This window comes from Bombus flavifrons, chromosome 5 (assembly GCF_040668555.2).
Source record: "Bombus flavifrons isolate JBK064 chromosome 5, iyBomFlav1_principal, whole genome shotgun sequence".
Classification (NCBI taxonomy): domain Eukaryota; kingdom Metazoa; phylum Arthropoda; class Insecta; order Hymenoptera; family Apidae; genus Bombus; species Bombus flavifrons.
Genome location: NC_138446.1, coordinates 17,891,938 through 17,910,983, shown reverse-complemented (window position 1 = coordinate 17,910,983; position 19,046 = coordinate 17,891,938). Strand labels below are relative to the sequence as shown.

General features: G+C 37.1%; 3 protein-coding genes and 1 long non-coding RNA gene across 10 annotated transcripts; 2 read left to right on the top strand and 2 right to left on the bottom strand.

Annotated features, from left to right (window-relative positions):
* Positions 1–447: 447 nt before the first annotated feature.
* LOC138179647 (torsin-1A) lies at positions 448–1,781 on the top strand. 2 transcript variants are annotated; one of them, XM_069112653.1, is made up of 4 exons: positions 448–634; positions 719–984; positions 1,060–1,147; positions 1,265–1,781. In XM_069112653.1, exons 1-4 carry the CDS (start codon positions 448–450, stop codon positions 1,654–1,656), a joined length of 933 nt encoding a protein of 310 aa, XP_068968754.1. In that variant the 3' UTR covers positions 1,657–1,781. The 2 variants fall into 2 exon arrangements, with proteins under 2 accessions (XP_068968754.1, XP_068968753.1); XM_069112652.1 differs by having other exon boundaries at positions 1,060–1,781.
* Vav (Vav guanine nucleotide exchange factor) lies at positions 1,377–6,586 on the bottom strand. Of its 2 annotated transcripts, none has more exons than XM_069112641.1 (9): positions 6,258–6,586; positions 5,552–6,072; positions 5,405–5,473; positions 5,104–5,230; positions 4,053–4,415; positions 3,658–3,978; positions 3,186–3,590; positions 2,841–3,112; positions 1,377–2,769 (listed from the first exon to the last, which is right to left on the bottom strand). In XM_069112641.1, the coding sequence occupies exons 2-9, from the start codon at positions 5,959–5,961 to the stop codon at positions 2,412–2,414; spliced, it is 2,325 nt and encodes a 774-aa protein (XP_068968742.1). In that variant the 5' UTR covers positions 5,962–6,072; positions 6,258–6,586; the 3' UTR covers positions 1,377–2,411. The 2 variants fall into 2 exon arrangements, with proteins under 2 accessions (XP_068968742.1, XP_068968741.1); XM_069112640.1 differs by lacking the exon at positions 5,104–5,230 and adding an exon at positions 4,588–4,777 and having other exon boundaries at positions 6,258–6,585.
* Positions 6,587–6,625: 39 nt separating this feature from the next.
* DNaseII (deoxyribonuclease II) lies at positions 6,626–9,822 on the top strand. Of its 4 annotated transcripts, none has more exons than XM_069112649.1 (9): positions 6,626–6,640; positions 7,018–7,272; positions 7,423–7,638; positions 8,032–8,156; positions 8,325–8,502; positions 8,639–9,131; positions 9,215–9,317; positions 9,380–9,536; positions 9,602–9,822. In XM_069112649.1, the coding sequence occupies exons 3-9, from the start codon at positions 7,570–7,572 to the stop codon at positions 9,707–9,709; spliced, it is 1,233 nt and encodes a 410-aa protein (XP_068968750.1). In that variant the 5' UTR covers positions 6,626–6,640; positions 7,018–7,272; positions 7,423–7,569; the 3' UTR covers positions 9,710–9,822. The 4 variants fall into 4 exon arrangements, with proteins under 4 accessions (XP_068968750.1, XP_068968747.1, XP_068968752.1 ...); XM_069112646.1 differs by lacking the exon at positions 6,626–6,640 and adding an exon at positions 6,659–6,907; XM_069112650.1 differs by lacking the exon at positions 6,626–6,640 and adding an exon at positions 6,663–6,907 and having other exon boundaries at positions 9,398–9,536.
* A 3,870-nt stretch (positions 9,823–13,692) lies between these two features.
* Positions 13,693–16,633, bottom strand: LOC138180316 (uncharacterized). Of its 2 annotated transcripts, none has more exons than XR_011173260.1 (3): positions 16,195–16,633; positions 15,878–16,101; positions 13,693–15,408 (listed from the first exon to the last, which is right to left on the bottom strand). It is a non-coding gene; the product is annotated as an uncharacterized LOC138180316 (long non-coding RNA). The 2 variants fall into 2 exon arrangements; XR_011173259.1 differs by having other exon boundaries at positions 13,693–15,252.
* Between the last annotated feature and the right edge of the window lie 2,413 nt (positions 16,634–19,046).

Below are 19,046 nucleotides of genomic sequence, written 5' to 3'. Positions count from 1 at the left end.
ATTCATAGCTTATTGTAATAACAAATTGTATCCTATAAGTTAAAAGTATTTATCGATGTAGTAATATAAACAATTATATTTAGGTATGAAACGTAAATTGATTTAATTCTATTTAAATATTTATATGGTTATCTTTTATATCAGTTCTTAATTAATAACCCAAAACCTCACACTTTGAAGTTGAACCAATAGGAAATCACCGATTTCAGTTATGTAAGTATCTAAATTAATGATTATAGGTTACAGCTACACCATAAAGCATTTTTTAGAATGCTAGTGTTTATATTGAATGCAGTTCTGTTGATGGAATACGAACGAATTCTTTTATGTAAATTGATATTATGATAAATAATTCTTGATATTTTATTTTAGCGTTGGCAAGTGATGTTTAAATTTTACGGAATACGATTAATTTTAACTATACAATTAATTAAATAATAATATAAGATGAATTTTGCCGGCACTTTGCCTGTATTTATTGTTATTAATTTATTAACTGTTTGTGTGAAATGTGAATTTTCGGCTATGTCAGTGTTATCATCTGGGTTCAATAAAGTCAGTAAAATAATACAAAATGTAGAATGCAATTTTGTAGAATGTTGTACGACCGAATATATTTCTTCTGACATTGACAGTATGTATATTAAGTAGGATAAAGGTTTTGAAGGTTATGTGTACGTACATAATCAGATTAACTGGATATATATGATGATTTTAGAATTAGATGACATTCTTAATAAAGAGCTTTTTGGACAAGAAATTGCTCATCGTGTAATAATAAATGCCTTATATGGACATCTGACTTCATCTAATCCTCCCAAAGCTTTGACTATGAGTTTTCATGGTCCACCAGGAACTGGCAAAACTTACATAAGTCAATTGATTGCTAAGCTTCTTTATAAAAATGGGGACCAAAGCAAATTTTATCATTTTTTTAATGGTCGTAATGACTTTCCTCTTCAGGAAAAAGTAAATGAATATAAGGTATATTTCAACTATTATTAAACGGTTACTTTTCAACTTTAAATTGAATATGATATACTATTTTATATTACACAGGAAGAATTATATACAATTATTATTAATAGTTTACAAAAATGTGAAAGATCAATGTTTGTATTTGATGAAGTGGATAAAATGCCAGAAGGTTTACTAAATGTTCTTGTACCATTTTTGGATTACAATGCATGGGTTAAATCATGGAGACTTGCAAGCATTTCTATAAATACAAGGAAAGCAATTTACATATTTTTATCTAATACAGGTAGTTCGCGCATTACTCAGCGTTTATTAACACTTTGGGGGGAAGGCAAACAGAGGAGAACAACTAAGCTTCAAGATTTTGAAAATTTAATAAGTATTGGAGCATTCAATGAAAAGGGTGGTTTCTATCATAGTGATACAATAGATTCTAGTGTAATAGACCATTATGTGCCATTTTTACCGCTTGAAGAAGTACATGTGAAAAAGTGTTTAGAAAAAGCTTTTTTAAACAGAGGAGTACATCCTACTAATGACATGATAGAAGAAGGATTATCATATGTAGTCTTTGGACCTCCTCCACATAATATTTATGCAACTAAAGGCTGTAAAAGACTAGAACAAAAAGTGGCTGCTATTGTATATGCTAATAAAAAGACTAAAATAGAATTTTAGATATATGTATATAAGTATTACCTCTTTTTTATGTTAACATTTCCATAAGATCTAAATTTTATTGATTATTCTTATTGGCACAATCAGAAAAGTTGTGTAACAATTAAAAAAATAGTACAATTAATTTGTTACAATAATCACGTTGCGATTATTTATATATTTATGTATATGTATGCTTATATTTAAGAAATAGCTAAAATTTTTATCATTAACAGTACAGAATTACAGTATATACAATTGAGTCTTGGCAATTGACTTTAAAATATAGTCATAAAGGAGAAAGCTGTCCAGAAGTGTAAACATTTGGTGAAGTGTTCTTCTTTTGTATGATTCTAATATACAAGAATAGATAGACAACTTTAATCTTTATGACTTCTTGAAACTTTATTCGTACTGTCATATTATACCGAAAAATAATTATAATTCTTTTGATCTATACAAGTAGCTAAATATATATTTCTTTTTATGCGCTCGGTTCTCGTTTACGAACATGTACTTTCTATTTATATGATTGTGATACAGCACAACCTCAAGTAAAGAGAACAAAATAAATTGTATTTTTATAATGACACTAATGTGCGAAGATAAATTTTTCTATGTTTTATATAATGTAAAAATGCGTTATATCAGTTTATTTTTTCTTTTTGTTCTCCATTGAGGCATGTTTTAATAAAATATTATGATTGCACGATGTAAAACATTTTTTATCGTCGTGCTATCACATGAAGGGAATATCTAAGTAGTATAATTTATGGCTATTCTTCTTCAACATATTCCTTTGGAAAAAACCCTACCTGATCTCCAATTTTTCCCTTCCACCAACCTTTAGCATCACCTTCCTTGCTCAATACTACAACTCTGCAACCCCGCCGTAGGCTCAGCTGATTCCGTTCTCCTCCGCGAAAATCAAATAATGCTTTAGCCAAGACACGTCTATACGGCCATAACAAGCGTTGATCTAATTTTTCAAAATTTTCTGATAACGATGCTCGCTCATAATATTCAACAAGTTCAACTACACTTTTGAAGAAACGAGATTCACTGAGATAATATACATCAGCACCATCAACATCACGTTTAAATACCCTTATATGTTTTACCGCTCCATCTGCCCTATAATATTAGATTAATATTTTTAAAAAGATTGACACTTATGTAAGGTAATATGTACGTGAAGCTCATACTTGATACTAAGAGCGTAATTGGTTTCGTGTTTCAAACGTGGTTGTCCGGCAGGCCGTACTCGCAGCATATAGGTACCATCTTCACGAGGTTCTAATTTATTTGATGCTGTGTCACGTCCCATTTCTCCTACAAACCATAATTTCACCGAGAGAGCGCGTTCACATGGCAGAGGTGGTGGAGGCGGAGGTGGGGGAGGCACTGGCATACACCGACCCGAATGTGCAATACATTGTTTGTGTACAGCGTAGCGGCAGACCTCACATCGATAGCCCTATTTCGAATGAACAATTTATTAGAAAACCTATGTTACAATATTTAATAACTTTCAATTAATAAAGTTTTACCTGAAAAATTCGACCCTTTAGAAATTTGCCACATCGCTGACAACTACGTGGAGTGTCAAATGTTGTAAGTTTAAATTTATGATTTGTATTGCGACACGCGGCAGGATTGACATTATCCATTGCATCTTGCAATGCCTTGATCCACATTTGCTTTTGTTCTTCCGTTCTTGCATACAAAGTGTATGCAGTATATTCTTGTTTATGGACCAACAACCATTGATAGGACCATCGAGAATCTCTGCCAAGGGTTCGTCTTCCTGTATGATCTTCTAATCGATAATCATCGAGACGTAAGGTTTCACGATAGCAATATTGCTCTCCTCTACCTGCTTTACAAATCAATACTACTTGTTCGAAAATAAATGCGTAACGAGCTTTTACCCGTTGGTCACCGTGAGCTTTTACCTAGAATATGGTTGTAATGTTTTGTTGACATTTAGAATTTCGTACATTATTATTACGAAATTATTACCTTAAGCTCTCCGTCCCTAAGTAATCGTCCAAAATCCTTTAATTGTGCATCTTCTGGAACATCCCAATCGATTATCGATGCCTGAATATCTCTTATAATGTCCAATGTATCTGAGTCACGTTTTACTTCATTAATATATTGTGCTATATCAACCATTACTTCTCTAGCTTTCCCAAGCTGACGCCTATCTTCCAGCCAATCACAAGGAGTTTCTTCTACTAGTTTATCGAGTAATAGGTGATATTTCAATACTCTTTGCATCGGGACAGATAAAATATCTCGCAATTTGAATTTGCCATTATTTGCTTCTTGTTGACATCTCTGCAATTACCACTTTCATTAAGAACAAGACACATAGGATATCATATATTAAAGATAAATGTTTTAAGACATACAATAACTTCTTGATTAACTAATTCATAACGCGCACATGCTTCTTGCAACGTGTTTTGAGCAAGAGTAAGGTTTGCGCAGTAATCGCCGTAAATAAGGAATTTTTCTCGCCAATCGAGAAAAACCTGTGCTAACGCAGCGCCAGTCCTTGCTTTCCGAAGTTGACTATGAAAGCCGGCATGAATTTCTGCAAGTTCCTTTATGCCAAAAAAAATACGTGCAGAATCTTCAGGTCGTAGTAGTGAGGAAAGAGGTCTAGCGAAATGTTTAAGTAAACTGTTAAGGACATCCGAATAATTTCGTTCCGTTTCAACAAGTTCTTGAATTACATAATCCCTTTTTTCACCTCCAGAGATTGCACCATCCTGTTCCACAAAGATCGATAGAAAGTTCTTTTTTATAGGAACAATGTGGGATATAGAATAGTATAAAACGTAACAAAATCAATTATTAATGTTATGATTTACAATTTTAAAATGCCACTGAGATGAATTTTTGATGATCGCATACACGTAAGGAACACAAATATTTAACGACCTGTACAACAGATGGAGGAGGTGGCAAGTGTAGACTACAAAGGTCCTGGTAGATTTCTTCACTTTGAGCATGGCTGCAGTATGCTCCATATCCATCTTCCTCCCCAACTGGATCTTCATTGTCGCCTCCTCCACCTGTCTCATCGCCTTCTCGCCTTCTAAATCTTCTGCGACGACCTTCGTCTTCACGGCTTTAGCATAAAAATATGAACAGCCATGCACTATTCATGCATGAAAAAAATAAAATTTCTTGCGAACTTAAACTATTTGTAGCAACTCGTTACTAATACTAAATATAGTTAGCACATCAATTTTCAGAGCAAATGCAGAATAAAGTTCAGAATAGTGCCAGTATCACTGTACTGAGATAATTTTGCTGTAGACATTTGTACGTGTAAATAATATTTATTTATACATCAAATAAGCAAATGCTTGACTGTCTTCTCTTATAATGGAATACAGTGATGTTTGGTACTTTTATTGCAAAACAAACATTTAAGTTGCAAACGACAGATACCTTCTCTGTGGAAGGCCAGTCGTGTTGAGAATTACTCGAGAAACAGAGTAATTCCTGATATACTTGGGATTCATCTACATCCATACTCTTAGGTTTCATGGTAAATGTCCCCACTCCTGTTGTGGGACTAAACCCATTGACATAAGTTATAAATAATATAGATACTTTTTGATATATCAATTTTTATGATAATTCTATAAAATTTCTATCTTTAAGCAAAATATATATTTTTTGTGTATTTTTGTTGTAAATATATTTATAAATCAAGGAATTTCATTGACAAGTTTGAATGCGTGCTTACCCTGCGCCAGCACTTTGTAAATCCTTATAAATATCTTCTTGCGATCTACCATGACCTATAGAAAAGCCTCTGTAACAAATATTTATTGGCATAAAAAAATAATATAATTTATGCGTAGAAGAGATTATGTAATAATAAATTACTTACGGTATACCCTTACGTCTCAAACGAGGACAATTTGATAAAGCTGATAAGGTACGTAATACACGAAGGAAATCTGATAGATCAAATAACATAGAAGGTTCAAAAAGTTCAGAATCGGATAAGCCAAATGTAGTTGAACATGCCGATAGAAATACTTTTATATTTCTTAAGCACAAAAATTGTGCCATTTGTGGTTTTTGATTTACATCTTTCATGTCTATACAACCGGGATCCACTGTATTTAAAAGATTACATAGCAACACACCATCTCTTAGGGTATATGCTAAGTCAACAGCAGTAGCCTCTGGCCAATTTGCTTTATGATCTGCTCTCAAAGCTCCGCATCTTGTTAACCATTTAACACATTCATGCCAACCACTTCCATTATCTGGACCGCTTTCTATTCGGCTCATTTTCTTTCGGTTTTTAATACAAAATATTAAAAATTTATGATTCTGATTCTTTCAACTTATAGTGCATTAGGCCATAAAGACTTTATTAATGTATTTTCTTATGCTGGGAAACTGTAAAGATATAAAAATATGGTTAAAGATAACAGTTTATATGGATATAACTTAACAAATGAAAAGAAAAAAAATATCATATCTAAGAGTGCAATTTTAATAGATAAAACTTGCGGTATTATATTAGGATAAAAGACATTACGGATCATATGTTATTGAAGTAATTAGTACTTTTGAAAATATACCTCCATCCGACGAAGAATTTATAAACTGTTTTTTCGTTCTTCTGTCAGTGTTAAGAACATTCTGTAACTAGTTCTATAAAGGAATTCATTATTGTGTTCCTTGTCGGTTCTTAAAAGATATCTCAACGGAATCTGCAGTGCCGCTCAAAATGGTTTATTGGCAGTGTCATTGCTAAGAAAGCATTTGGCGGAATTGTAACTTTAATATACGGTTATTACTTCACACAATGTGCCTTGTTTTCTCATTATAGTATTATGACGTTCGGCTCGCTGCAACTTATGATCGCCATATTGCTACTTCACTGCAGTCGATCATATTATTTTCGTTGCAATGTTTGTTTTATGCATCCAACCATAGGTGGAGTTAAGTGTTTGTGTAAAGTGTAAGTAAACGTTATATTCCGAATTGTGAAAATCTCGTCATTTCGAATTGTTAAAGTTGATGAATTTTTATAAAATTCAATTACTTATTTACTAAAATGTAATACCTTTTTACATTTGTTTGTAAAAATATCATAAACGTAATATATTCAAAATTAATTAAAACTGAATTATAAATTATTGTTCTGACACACATAGTATATATAAGAAACTTGGATACATTATTTAACAAAGAAATTATAAAAATCGTAATATGTTACTTTACGATGGTAATGTGGGTTGTTTAAATAATCGAATTATTTTAAATAATCGATATATATTATCATATACTAATTTTATACATATACATAAGTACAACAATAACAAACATTTATTTTAGGAATCGTATTCATTGTTATAAATGTAATGAATATATCGTTTGAAAAAGAAAGTTTCGACCAATGATCCAATAGGATAAACAAACTCCAGTGACGTAAAATGATGTCTCATTCATGGTTCTTGACATATTCTTATACATATAGTTACTTCCAATGCTTGTGCAGTGTGTCGAATCGTCGATGTAATGACAACAACGTCTCCGCTTGAAAGCTGTTGAGTGATATTGTACTGTACTTACGCAAAACGGCAGATCATGGTAAATATATCTAATAAATCATTCATCATGTATAATATGTCTAACACAATATGTATTATGTATACATGTGTATATATATATACATAATGTGAATCATTGTATATTCTATTTATCACCATAATAATTATAAATATTATATGTTTTGTTAAGGAAAAGAGAAAGAAAAGAACATAGGAATAGAATGAAGATTTAAAATATTTTAATTTTGTCAATGTACTTGAACAATATTGTACGTTGTTATCATAGCATATATTTTACTATGACTTTGTTTCATGAGTAAAACCTTCAACACGTTTCATGTCGTGCTATTTTCGTACAACTTTCCATTTAGGTCGCGTGCATGAAATACCATTTACAATGAAACAAGTAAGTTTACTGAAACAGTTCACATAAAAAAATACATAGACTACTTCTCATGTAGAAAATTATTAAACTAATCTCTTCTTTTTTTATACTTTTTGGGGATTATTATATACTTATTGGGGATTATATATTTTCATATAAATAGATATAAATCCGTATGGTGTTTTATTCATACTGTTGTGTGATAATTATCATATCTATGTAGTATTTGTCATTGATATTCGTAATGTTATAATACTTGTGCTACGGATTAACGTAGCTACTTATCCTGAAAATATTAACTGACCTGAATCAAAAGTGTATGAAATGCTACATTATCTTTCTTTTTCTCGAATTGAATTTTAAAGAGAATCGTTTAGACATGGTTTGTTTCTGTAATTATTCGTTTTATTCCAGCAGAAGATCGAGAACATGAAATTTATATTTTACGTAACTACGTTAGTAATCGTGAGTAACGTTATATGTGGCGACCGATACAATAAATTACAATGTAAAGATGAAAAAGATGTACCGGTGGATTGGTAAATATATAATTATATCCTTATCTTCCGCAAAGCGCTTTATTCTCGAATCACTTTCCGCGCAATTAGTTTTACATAAATTACTGCATCCGAGTAGTGATAAGGATATCGTATGAAGATGATAGAAACCGATTTAGATGTAAACTGAAAATAATGCTATTATTTTAGGTACGTGCTTTATAAGTTACCAAAAGTTCAAACAAGTAGTAATCCCCTGATTAGAGAAGGAATTGCTTATCTCTACATAACGAATGCAACTACTGAAACTGGTTGGCAAGTGTCTTCTAGGCCCATCGGTTCGAACAATTCCATCCCTGGAATTACATTAGCGTCGCTTTACAATCAGGTAAGCATTTAGCAAACATTAATTAACGACTTTAATTACGTTCTCATCTCATGATAACAGCAATTATGACGAATTACTAAAAAACAAAAAAAAAAAAAAAGAAAAAGTGAACACTATGATGTTTTTATTATTGTAGGATAACGAGAATGAAAGCATATGGAGTTTATATAACGATAGTCCACCAAATTCTTCTTATGTCTGGAGCTTTGGTCACACAAAGGGTGTAGTGATGGCAAATAGTGACCAAGGCTTCTGGTTAATTCACAGCGTTCCAAATTTCCCTCCAGTTCCTAAAAGTGGTGTGCAAACTCGACGGTTAAAAAGGGAAAATATTACTGCCGATGGCAAATACAGTTATCCGGTAAGTGGAACGTATTACGGACAAAGTTTTTTATGTATTTCCCTTGGCAGTGATCAGTTCGATATTATCGGAGAACAATTAATGTACAACGAAATAGCAGTGTATGCAAAAAATATTCCTGATATACTTGGTAAACAGTACCCAGTATTGAAAAATGCGATCGATCAGAAACATATCAAAACTCCTCCCTACAACCATAAAGCTGTAATAAAATCTCTAAGAATGATTGAATTCATTTCGTTTGCTAAGGATGGAAAATGGGGTAAAGGTAAGTAAAAATTATGCTCGTTAAATTACATTTCACTATCTTAGGAGATATATTTATACTAGATAACTTGAAATTCTGTTCAGATTTATACGGAGATTTTGTAGCGCCACAATTGCAATCAGATTTATATGTTCAGTCATGGTTGAATGGTCGAGGCAAGTTACCCTCAATTTGTACCCGTAGAAAGTAGGTAGTATCGTCTTTTAATCTTTGTTTCGTCATTCTCTATCATTCTTCTTTGTTACAAGAATTCGTCAATTATTCAGAATCTACAATGTTAAAAGCTTTGAATTCGACGTAGCGAATGTGAATTTTGCCAGTAGTCAGGACCATTCAAAATGGGCTATTACAAGCACCAAAAAGTCCGCTAATCGCTGGGTTTGCATTGGTGATATCAATAGAGCCGTAAGTATATTTTTTTTTTAGAAACGTTTACAATTATAAAACGTTGAAGATATTTCTTTGTTTAGGATACACAGTATTCTCGAGGCGGTGGAATCGTATGTTTCAAAGAGGCTCGTTTGTGGACTGATTATCGTAATATTATAAATGACGTAGAGCCTTGTAATCATACGTAAAGACTTTAGCAAGATACAATGCGCTCATTTGCCACTTTTTACAATGAAAATTACATACCTGTAAAACATTAACAGTAGTAACATTAAGGTTAACAATAAAATTTATACGATAACTCGAGAGTTTCAAGGATATTTTATACGAACGAGACTATAAAAGAAGAAAAACGGGTATTACTTTAAAAGCATGAATCATTGGTATATATACAAGTGTACATATAGATAGAAGATCCTGAAATAATGATGTTTTAATCGATTTTACATTGTGTGTGTAACGGATATTTCGTCGATATACATCGTAAAGTTGTGCGACACCAGTGCGAGGATACAAAGTAATAACCGTCATATTAACTGCAGTTTACTTGCAAGTGTATAAAGAAGAGGTCTCGGTGGCTCTCTATTACTGTGGAATAAGGACGAACGACGGGGATCAGAAGCAGTTCTTAAATTGGATTTTATGAAAGGCGGCAGCGACTCTTCCTGCACCGCCTCTAGTTTCGTCTTTCTTTTTCTCAACCGTGCTTATTGTCTATCTAAGGAAATTGCAGAGGAGCTCGACGTGCCGTTAATGAAAGAAAAAAGAAAGTTGTCGAGGTTTAGTAAGCGGAAGGAGGGAGAAACGATTTGCTCTTTAATGAAAATTCCAAGAAATCGGCTGAACTTCGGTCCGTTCTTTATCGGCTGTTTCAAGTTTCTCGATCACTTTGATAGACTTTGTTTCAAAGATTTCTTTACTTTGCGGAGAGAAAAACGGTTGTCCAAATATTGCATCGGTAAGAGTTATTATCATGGCAATAAATGCATGTTGCATCACGCGGCCTTGACCTATAATCCCATCTTTGATATTTCCTTATGGCGAATAAATACAATGCTCGTATTGTGAAACGAACGATACGAATACGATTGACGCAGCCTCGTCAATCACTAGAGAAACGTTAGGACAACAGAAAGAAAAAGAGAAAAGAGATAAACTGGTTTGGTTGAAAAGGTCGATGGGTAGAGAAGGTGGAGAGGGTTAAAATTCGTAGGTGTTCATCCAGGCGTGAATCAACCGTTGCATGCTGCCAGGAGACAAAACAACGACGAAAACAAGAAGCGAGGGAGTTCGGTAAAGCATCTGGAAGCGGATGCTTGGAAAAACAAGCTGGCTGTCGCTGAAAGGGGATTAAGAGCAGGAACGCAGAGATTCCTTTAATACAGAGCTGGCAGCTGGCAGCTGGCAACACTCGGTCAATTTCTTGAAGTCTACATTGTCATACTTATTCATATCTGTGATTCGAAAAAACAGACTCCGGTACTTTTTACTTTCGATGTGTGTGTGTGTGCGTGCGCGCGCGTGCGCGCGCATATGTGTGTGTGTACATACACATATGTATACATATATTCATCGTCGTTCGATGTATCGAAATCGTCATTTATTATATTTCTTCTGGCTATCGATGTATGAGGAGGTTTGTTCGAGGCGCTAATGCGTATAGCAGAGAAAATATGATTTATCAGAAGAAATTCTTTCGCAAAAGTGACATATTTTGAAAAAAAAAAACGGGAGATCGTATACCAAGTTAGTGAAATATCATTGATATATGTGTTTCATGTCACGTACCGTTGAGTTGGCGTGCTCGATGGGGCGCAGATTTCGGTTGAAGTACATAGCAGTGTCGTAAAAGGCCATGAAATTTTGGCGGCTGGAAAGATGAGAAGACGATGCTGCGGTGTTCGCAGCGATATTTCAGCATTAAAGGCACCCTGTTCTGCATACTAAAATCTTGTGCACCGTCCAAATATACGAGCAACGTTATATGCACGAAACCATCGTGTGTCGTGCTCCGCGTGTGTACTTAAGCACGTTAACGGTGCGCATGCGCGAGCTTCCACCATCCTTTTTCCTCCGGTTACCAACATCCTGCGGCCTTTATCACCTACCCTAGCTTCGTGTCTATAGTTTACGTACAGGTATGTATCGTACCGGGTAGCTTTACGTGTGAACTTTAATATTGCCTTATATCTATTCATATCGTGTGTGAGAGAGAAATCATAGTGGCTCCTTTTAGTTGAAAATGAGACTCTGCCGGCTTTCACTGTTGCGACGATATATCAACTCAACAATTTTCCCGCAACCGTGATGAATCGTTACGCTTTGGTAAGTAAAAAACGATCAACCCGTAACGTCGAGAACTGGGTTAAGTTTTGGTAGACGGTTCTTTCAAATTCGATCATTTGACTCGAATATATTTATATATAGGTTAAGATCGTGATCGATGTTACGCGTGTTTCTAGATTCGCAGATGGATATGCTTATGTAACAAAGGTATCTATGGTTTAATATTAATGAAATAATATAATAAAATTAAAACTTAGACGGATGTTATGTAACGGTCACGATGATTGGTTGTGATTTGATCCAACACGGTAACGCGGTTCTCTTTTTTAAACGTGTATGTTGTTCGACGAAGAGATACGTAAACGTAATACACGAATATAAATAAAAACGTACACGTAAATAGCTGCAGCATTGGAGGTTTATTGTGGCGCGAGTGTATCGCTACTGTACCGGGAACTGCATTAAGGCGGTAGGAACTATCAGGGAGGTTCTCTCTAGTTGCAACATCGCCGGCAAACTACCTCGAACAACTGTCTCGGCGTAACCGAACTCGAATACATCACCGTCGTAGTTTCAACCCGGAGCTTCCGGTACTTACTGAGAACTTATCAGGCGACGGAAGTGTCGTTGACTCATAACCGTCGACTTATTACTTCCTCGTTGTCGGATTTGCAAATCGAAGATAAGATATTTCAGTCTTCCTCGCCTAGATATTTTACTTTTCCTCGCGTTCTTTTAGAGATAGTTTGTTCTTATATCGAAAGATTATGGAAGGCGAAACGAAAAGGAATTATAAAATGGACAGGATAGGAGAGTAGGGGTATGTGGGTGTGGGTGAGATAAGGATAACGGTACTGGTAACGGGAGTAGAATCAGAGGGTAGCAAGTAGAAAATCGCAAACGCAATGTTAAGACTTGTAGCGTAGCGAGGCGGTCCGCTCTCGTACAGACGCGGTAGAGAATAATTCAAGTAGGTAGAAACTGGAAGGATGAGGGCGAGGGTTGCGTGGCGGTGGAAATTGCGGATGGCAGGGGTAAAGCTGCAGCACTCCGCTTAGACAAAGCCTAACGAAGCTTCTATTCAGCAACAGTAGGCATCACGAGGCCCAACTTCACTTCTATTATACTTACTCGTCGGCACGAAGTGAATTCCATCCATCAACGGAATTCCAGGCTAAGCAGCTCTCGGCTGCCTGGCATCTCCATCTCTGGCACGAGAGGTATTCTCTCCTTTTTTGGGGTTGCATCCTCTTTGTCTTTACCTCGTCGCTTAAAGTACCCGGTGTATCCTTCTTTTCGTCGTCAACCTTCTCCTTTTCGTTTCTCTATATGTATACAGCGTTTCCTTCCATTCAGCAAACGGCTTTTCTATCAGTCCCTCTATCGATCTTTCGTTCGAATGTTACACGCGATCGAATTCGCAGTCGGATCGATGACGGTAACTAGCAAGTATTTACGAAACGATAGAAGAAACGAAGAAATATAAAATCTAGTATCCGATAAGAAATGATTCTGGAATCTGTTCTTACCGTACTCTTCAGTTATTTCTACTTGCTTTTTTCTTTCCGCCGTCGTCCTTTTTTCTCGTACGGTCGTAGACTTATCGACAGCCGAGGATATGTTGGCGCGAATCTGTGGCTAGGATAAGCGCGTCTCCAGCGTAATAAAACTCCCGAAGGGAAGCCGGGTCCGTTAGTCGGAACTTTTCTTTCAAGGAGAAAAGGCAGAAGGAGAGGTAGAAGAAGTGGAAGAAGAAGAGGAAGAAGAAGAAGAATCAATCCCGTAACGTCGACTGGGTTTATGTATAGTCCTACTCTTCAGACCGTAACAAAACTTTAGTTTTCATTACAAAAATATCATTTTTTTTTTTTTATCTGTATCAGATTTTTATCTTACGTTACGACCTTCGAGTTACAGATTAAGGATTTGTATATTCCATCTATCGCAAGTGTAACTTTTGGATAGTTCGCAAACGATCAACTGTCGGAAATGGAAAGTGAATTCGATCGCGAATGAACGTTCATTAGCAATCTGTTGTTCGATTTGAAAAAGATCCGCAGTTGGTGAAATCGTTAACGAGGCGATCCGAAGAAGAAACAAACGAAAAGGGAGAAACGCGGTAGTGAGAAATGCAAGAAATGCAAATGGAATGGTTGTTGCTGAGTATCTGGAAAGCTTCGGTGGAGTAATTGAGCGCGTGATCAATAAGCTTAACTTTCCGATGGGACGAGTCTAGACAGAATGCAGGAACAAGTGGAAAATAAGAGATAAACGAGCGAGCAATGTTTCCCATTAGTAATTGTCGGGTATCATCAACAGGATCCTCGGTATGAATTTAGTGTGATCCAAGCATTTATAGATTAATTTATTCTGATGTTGCAATAATAAGAAAGAAGGAAGAAAGATTGGGAAGAACAGGAGAAAAGAGGAAGGTGTCTGTCAAGATGCATAATTTATTTGTACGAGGAGGAGAAGATATCTCTACTAACGCGTCAATTGACGTCGAAGTTATAATTGATTCACGACGGAGAACTACGTAAATACGAATTTAAAGAATCGTGTTCTACGGCGAAATTCTCACCTTGCTGCTATTTCAAATACAGTTAAAGCGCGAAGTAAAACTTAAAGCTTTGGTCGACAAGAATCTCGAGAGAAATGGACCAATTACATGCTGCGAATAAATCTACGAGGCATTCCGAGTTAACGTATGACTAGTGCGGGCCGAGAAAGGAAATAGCGCGGGGTGGGGGGGGCGGAGGGGAAGAGTAAAAAGGAAGAGACGAAGCCCGGGGATAAAGGTAGCGAAAAGGATACAAGAGAAAAGCAGATGAAGTAGGTAGAGGTGTTAGATGGGATGGTCTTCATTGTGTTCTCTGGCAAATTTTGTTGGACAATGGAAAGGGTTGATTTGGTGCTCATGAATGTATATTACATTAGCGCCCATGCTACTTTGGGATTTGAGGTAACAAGTTTTCCTATCCTCTCTGACTTTTTCTTGCCTTTCGGTTCGCTTTATCCTCTCGCATTGTTTCTTCTCTCGTTATTTCATCTGCTCCTCGTTGATCCGAGTAAACGATAACGCGAAAATTATCATCGACCGAAACCGTCGCGCTTTGAAATTAATTTTGTACGACACGTTTCAAAGTAGAAATTGGTCCCTCGCGATAGAACGCTTTGATTATCAAACGTCGTTCGTATTACACGTGGACAATGTATCGGTTCGTAGAGTAAACCTTTAACGAGCGATGTTTTCCATTAGCGTCTTGTATCGGACGTCTAAAATTTCGGAAAGATCCGGCCGTGTCGAGGGTTCTAGCCTTAATCAGTGTCTTCGATAAACCATCGAAGGAAAGAGATTCTCGTGTTGGGAAACCGTGAAGGTAGAAACAGACGTTGAACGTTAGACAGGCTGCTCGGAGATCCGACCGGTATTTACAGAAGCAATCTAGAACAGGCAAACCAGAACCGCTTCGCTTCTATTCTCTCCCTTTCTCTCAGACTTTCTCTTCTTCTCTCTCGACGTAGATAGAGGAGTACTCGAAGAGCATTTGTGTGCCGTTCGCAAGGTAGGTGGTGAGGCATCGAGGGATGCATTAGCGGTCTGAAAATGCGCCAGTGAGTGGCACAGGTTTGTCTGGCAGATAGAGAAATGCGCGTGCTTAAGAAACAGGCTAAACAGAGAATATGTGTCGGTGAAGCTGTCAAAATGAAAACATTTCCTGTTACGGGACGAATATAAAGAGACGTACCGATAAAAATGCACGTAATCAAAGATGGATGCGGAGAACTGGGTTTAAAATGCCGACGAAATGGAAACGCAGGTAATATAGCCACAGTATAGTCGCGTTGCGAGATAAAACGCAAAAATGGTAAATGATAAAACGCGGAAAGGAGCGGAAGCGTTTGGCAGAAATGGTGAAAAGGAGAAGCGGACGTGACACGGAACGAGGGTCTTGGAAGAATAAGGGAAACGTACGAGATGGGGAAGGTTAACGGTTAGTTTACTTATATCACACAGCAGCCTAGACAGCAGCGAGACAATCGGCAACGAAAGGGTACAAACTACTTACTTGTTTTAAGCGGTGATTCCACTTTGTTCGCTTTCACCGTTTGTTCGAGAGTTGGGAAAGAGGTTGCCACTTGGAAACATACCGTAGGGCCGTTTACCGACCGCAGCCTCCTTTCACACACGGCTTTCGAGAAAGACAATCGCAACCAGTGGAATCGAACGACAGTTTGCATATCAGCGAATCGAATTAATTCGCCTATCGCGCGATTTTTGATGCCGCGACTCCTGCAAAGTTAAACGAATCCAATTGTTTCGTGGAAATTTTCTAATCTTTCCCGATTTCACCTACTACAGAGAAATCTCCCGCTAATTGCTCACTTTTCTGCCTCTTCTGCGTGTCTCTCGAAACTCGGCCACGCGGATCATCGAGTGTCGTTCTTCTTTGTTAACAAACGTCGTCGAGTCCGTCTAGCCAAGCGGAGAGACAGACGCGGAAGGTCTCGTACATGCTTTCTGGAGTATCCTTCAGTTCAAGAGGGTCTCTCTCGAGCGTGTCTACTAGCAGCAACCTTGCCAACCGTGTCGACTATCTCAGCTTCTGGTAAAATGGGTGACGAAATAACCCTCCTCGTTTTCGAAGTTTCCACTATACGTACGAGTTCCGTCGTCGCATCTGTTTCTTATACAACGATTAGCCTTTCCAACTTGACCTCAAGTTCGGTCGTCGAATTTCTGTCGATCATCTCGTATCCTCGGGTACGGATGAGAAATGGCGGGCTTTGTTACTTCGTACAGGCACCGAGGATGTACATCGTAGATTACTTTATTCTCTGTACCTATAAAAATGAAATCTAATCATTCTACTTTTTCGCTGCGCTTCATCTACGGTCATCAACGGCGTAGAATAAAATTAGATAGGTACTTTTGTAGATTTATATTACTTTTTGTATCGCGAACATACACGCGAAGAAGATGAGAAGTAGAAAGCGCTCGGTACAATTGTCTTGCTAGCTAGACGTCGTTGTAATAAAAAACGAGGTCGATGGAAAAAGACGACGAAGACGAGAACGAGGACGACAACGTTTACTTTTCTCTTTCGTAGAAGGGACTCTTGACAAGATTTGCCTTGGTATACGGTTCCGGAGGAGACGAAGACCGACGTAAAACACGATCTTCGTAGGCTGAGTAAGCAAGACCAACGAGAGAACGTACGAGAAGATAGAGGACTGGGGAAGGTCAAGAGGGAAGAAAAAAAAAAAAAAAACAAAAACTTCTATCCCAACGTATTCTTTTTTATCATTTTCCGTAGTTTAGTTAGAATCGACTTCATTGATCCTGCACTCTGTCCTTTCTCCCTCCTCTCTTATTTTATCGCATTCACCTTCTCTCGTTTATTCTTAGCTTTTCGCTGGCCATGCTCGTAAATCGAAATCAACTCGGAAGAGTCGTACGCTCTCGTTTCGCTTGTCACGAATCATTTTATATATAGCCTACAGCCTAGCGATTCAGAGCCTGTCAGTTGTTAAAACTTCTCTGGTTCCATTTTCTAAATGTAGCTTTAGAACGTAATTACATCGCACGACAACGACGAATCTATCTGAAACATACGATCGAACCCGTAATAGACGCATCATGTACAAAGCATTAGGAATTTGCGTCGGCTGAACCAAAGTTCAGAGGTTTCGTCAAGTTGAAGTTTCTCGTTTCGTACGTTCCATTCGACTCGACGTTCTGTTTCGCAAAAGAGGCGTCGCGGTAACGTAGTCTCGTTCTCGGAGAACTTACTCGAACTCTGTCCGTATTGCTTAGCGTCTGAACTTTCGATGGCGAAGCTTTGGCAAACTGTGCTGCAATTACGATTCGATAAATAGGAACGTTCGAACGTTAGTCCGTGACACTGGTCGAAGAAACCTCGATTTTCCAGCTACAGTCTGTTTTCCTACGAGTTTGGAACATCTATCCACATATGTAAATCATACAGAGAATTATTTGAAACCTTATACGCGATATCGCTATTACGCGATTCTAACGTTACGCGTGAAAGCTAACGAAATGGAGGATCGTAAGATTTTTCTTCGTTTTCCTTAGTTTACTCGCGATAATGTGGCAAATGAAGCGTTTCATGGAATATTTAGAATCATCCTGTATCGCGTTTGTAGTAATAAGGGGCGTAGGAATGGTAACGTGACGCTTGAATCCTTTGAAATAAAACTCTGTCTCTGAATCCGACACCCTCGTCTAGGTTCTTTACAATTTCAAGACTTTCCTTTTTTACGTCATATTTTCTCTCCATTATTTTCCTTCTTCGTCGGATCCTATTCCAGCCGCTTTTTCTTACATATATCCTTTAACGTCTCTCTCTGCTCCTTATTTGTTTTAAATAGGAGAATAGCGTCTTCTCAGACATTTCCCTCGCATCATTCGCCGGAATATCCTACTTTCTAGATCTTTGCATCCTTCTTGTCTTCTCGCGTTTCAAGAGAGATACTATGCAATCGATCCTATCGACGATATTCATTAGCAACTATTACGCAGCGATATTTCAACGTGCGTATAACGATGGAAACGCGCTTGTCTTATCTTCGAACGGAGATCATAAAGGAAATTTAGCCATCGATAAAGTTCGCGTATTTACGTCGAAATCGTATTTATGCGCCGTTTAATTACCGAGTAGAACGACGTTCGTCGGTACTATGCCATACACCTGGAACGCACGCTTTGTTTTCACGCGTAATCGAAATTCAGCCGATGCCGCTTCGTTGACAATATCACGGTGGACAGTTTAAGATTATAATAGCAGGTACGCGAAGCACATATTGTCCGACTGTCATCGTGCGTATCGTCGTTTTATTTGAAACGGAGTAGTATCGTTTTTCGTTTATCGTTTTAGCGAACGATTACCTTTATTCTAATCGGCAAATAGCTTCTATCTTTGTCTAGAACCGATGAAATTCGATTATTCGCTGTTAACGATACCGCGTGATTTAACGAACGTAAATTAATATATCAACGATAACGAAACGTTAGTTTGCAAGTTTTCAACGAGCGTCGTTATAAAGAGAAGAAATTACTGGTTAATATAATATTATCGGGATCCGTCTAAATCAAACGGCTCGAAATGTTAAGTATTTTCTCGAGTGTTTCTCCGGCGGAAGGATTCGTGGAATGCGAATGTGGTGCCGCAAATGGGTCGAAAATCGAATCTGTCGTTTGCACGCAAGCTCGTTTCA

What these genes read in the sequence shown, in the direction of transcription:
- LOC138179647 (XM_069112652.1), top strand. Translation starts at nt 448, where the DNA reads ATGAATTTTGCCGGCACTTTGCCTGTATTTATTGTTATTAATTTATTA. An exon ending in TATTTCTTCTGACATTGACA is followed by an intron (nt 635 to 718) that starts GTATGTATATTA and finishes TGATGATTTTAG; the next exon opens with AATTAGATGACATTCTTAAT. An exon ending in AAAAAGTAAATGAATATAAG is followed by an intron (nt 985 to 1,059) that starts GTATATTTCAAC and finishes TATATTACACAG; the next exon opens with GAAGAATTATATACAATTAT.
- Vav (XM_069112640.1), bottom strand. Translation starts at nt 5,961, where the DNA reads ATGAGCCGAATAGAAAGCGGTCCAGATAATGGAAGTGGTTGGCATGAA. An exon ending in TAAAGGGTCGAATTTTTCAG is followed by an intron (nt 3,113 to 3,185) that starts GTAAAACTTTAT and finishes CATTCGAAATAG; the next exon opens with GGCTATCGATGTGAGGTCTG. An exon ending in AATTACGCTCTTAGTATCAA is followed by an intron (nt 2,770 to 2,840) that starts GTATGAGCTTCA and finishes CTAATATTATAG; the next exon opens with GGCAGATGGAGCGGTAAAAC.
- DNaseII (XM_069112649.1), top strand. Translation starts at nt 7,570, where the DNA reads ATGTCGTGCTATTTTCGTACAACTTTCCATTTAGGTCGCGTGCATGAA. An exon ending in TACCATTTACAATGAAACAA is followed by an intron (nt 7,639 to 8,031) that starts GTAAGTTTACTG and finishes GTTTTATTCCAG; the next exon opens with CAGAAGATCGAGAACATGAA. An exon ending in GGATGGAAAATGGGGTAAAG is followed by an intron (nt 9,132 to 9,214) that starts GTAAGTAAAAAT and finishes AATTCTGTTCAG; the next exon opens with ATTTATACGGAGATTTTGTA.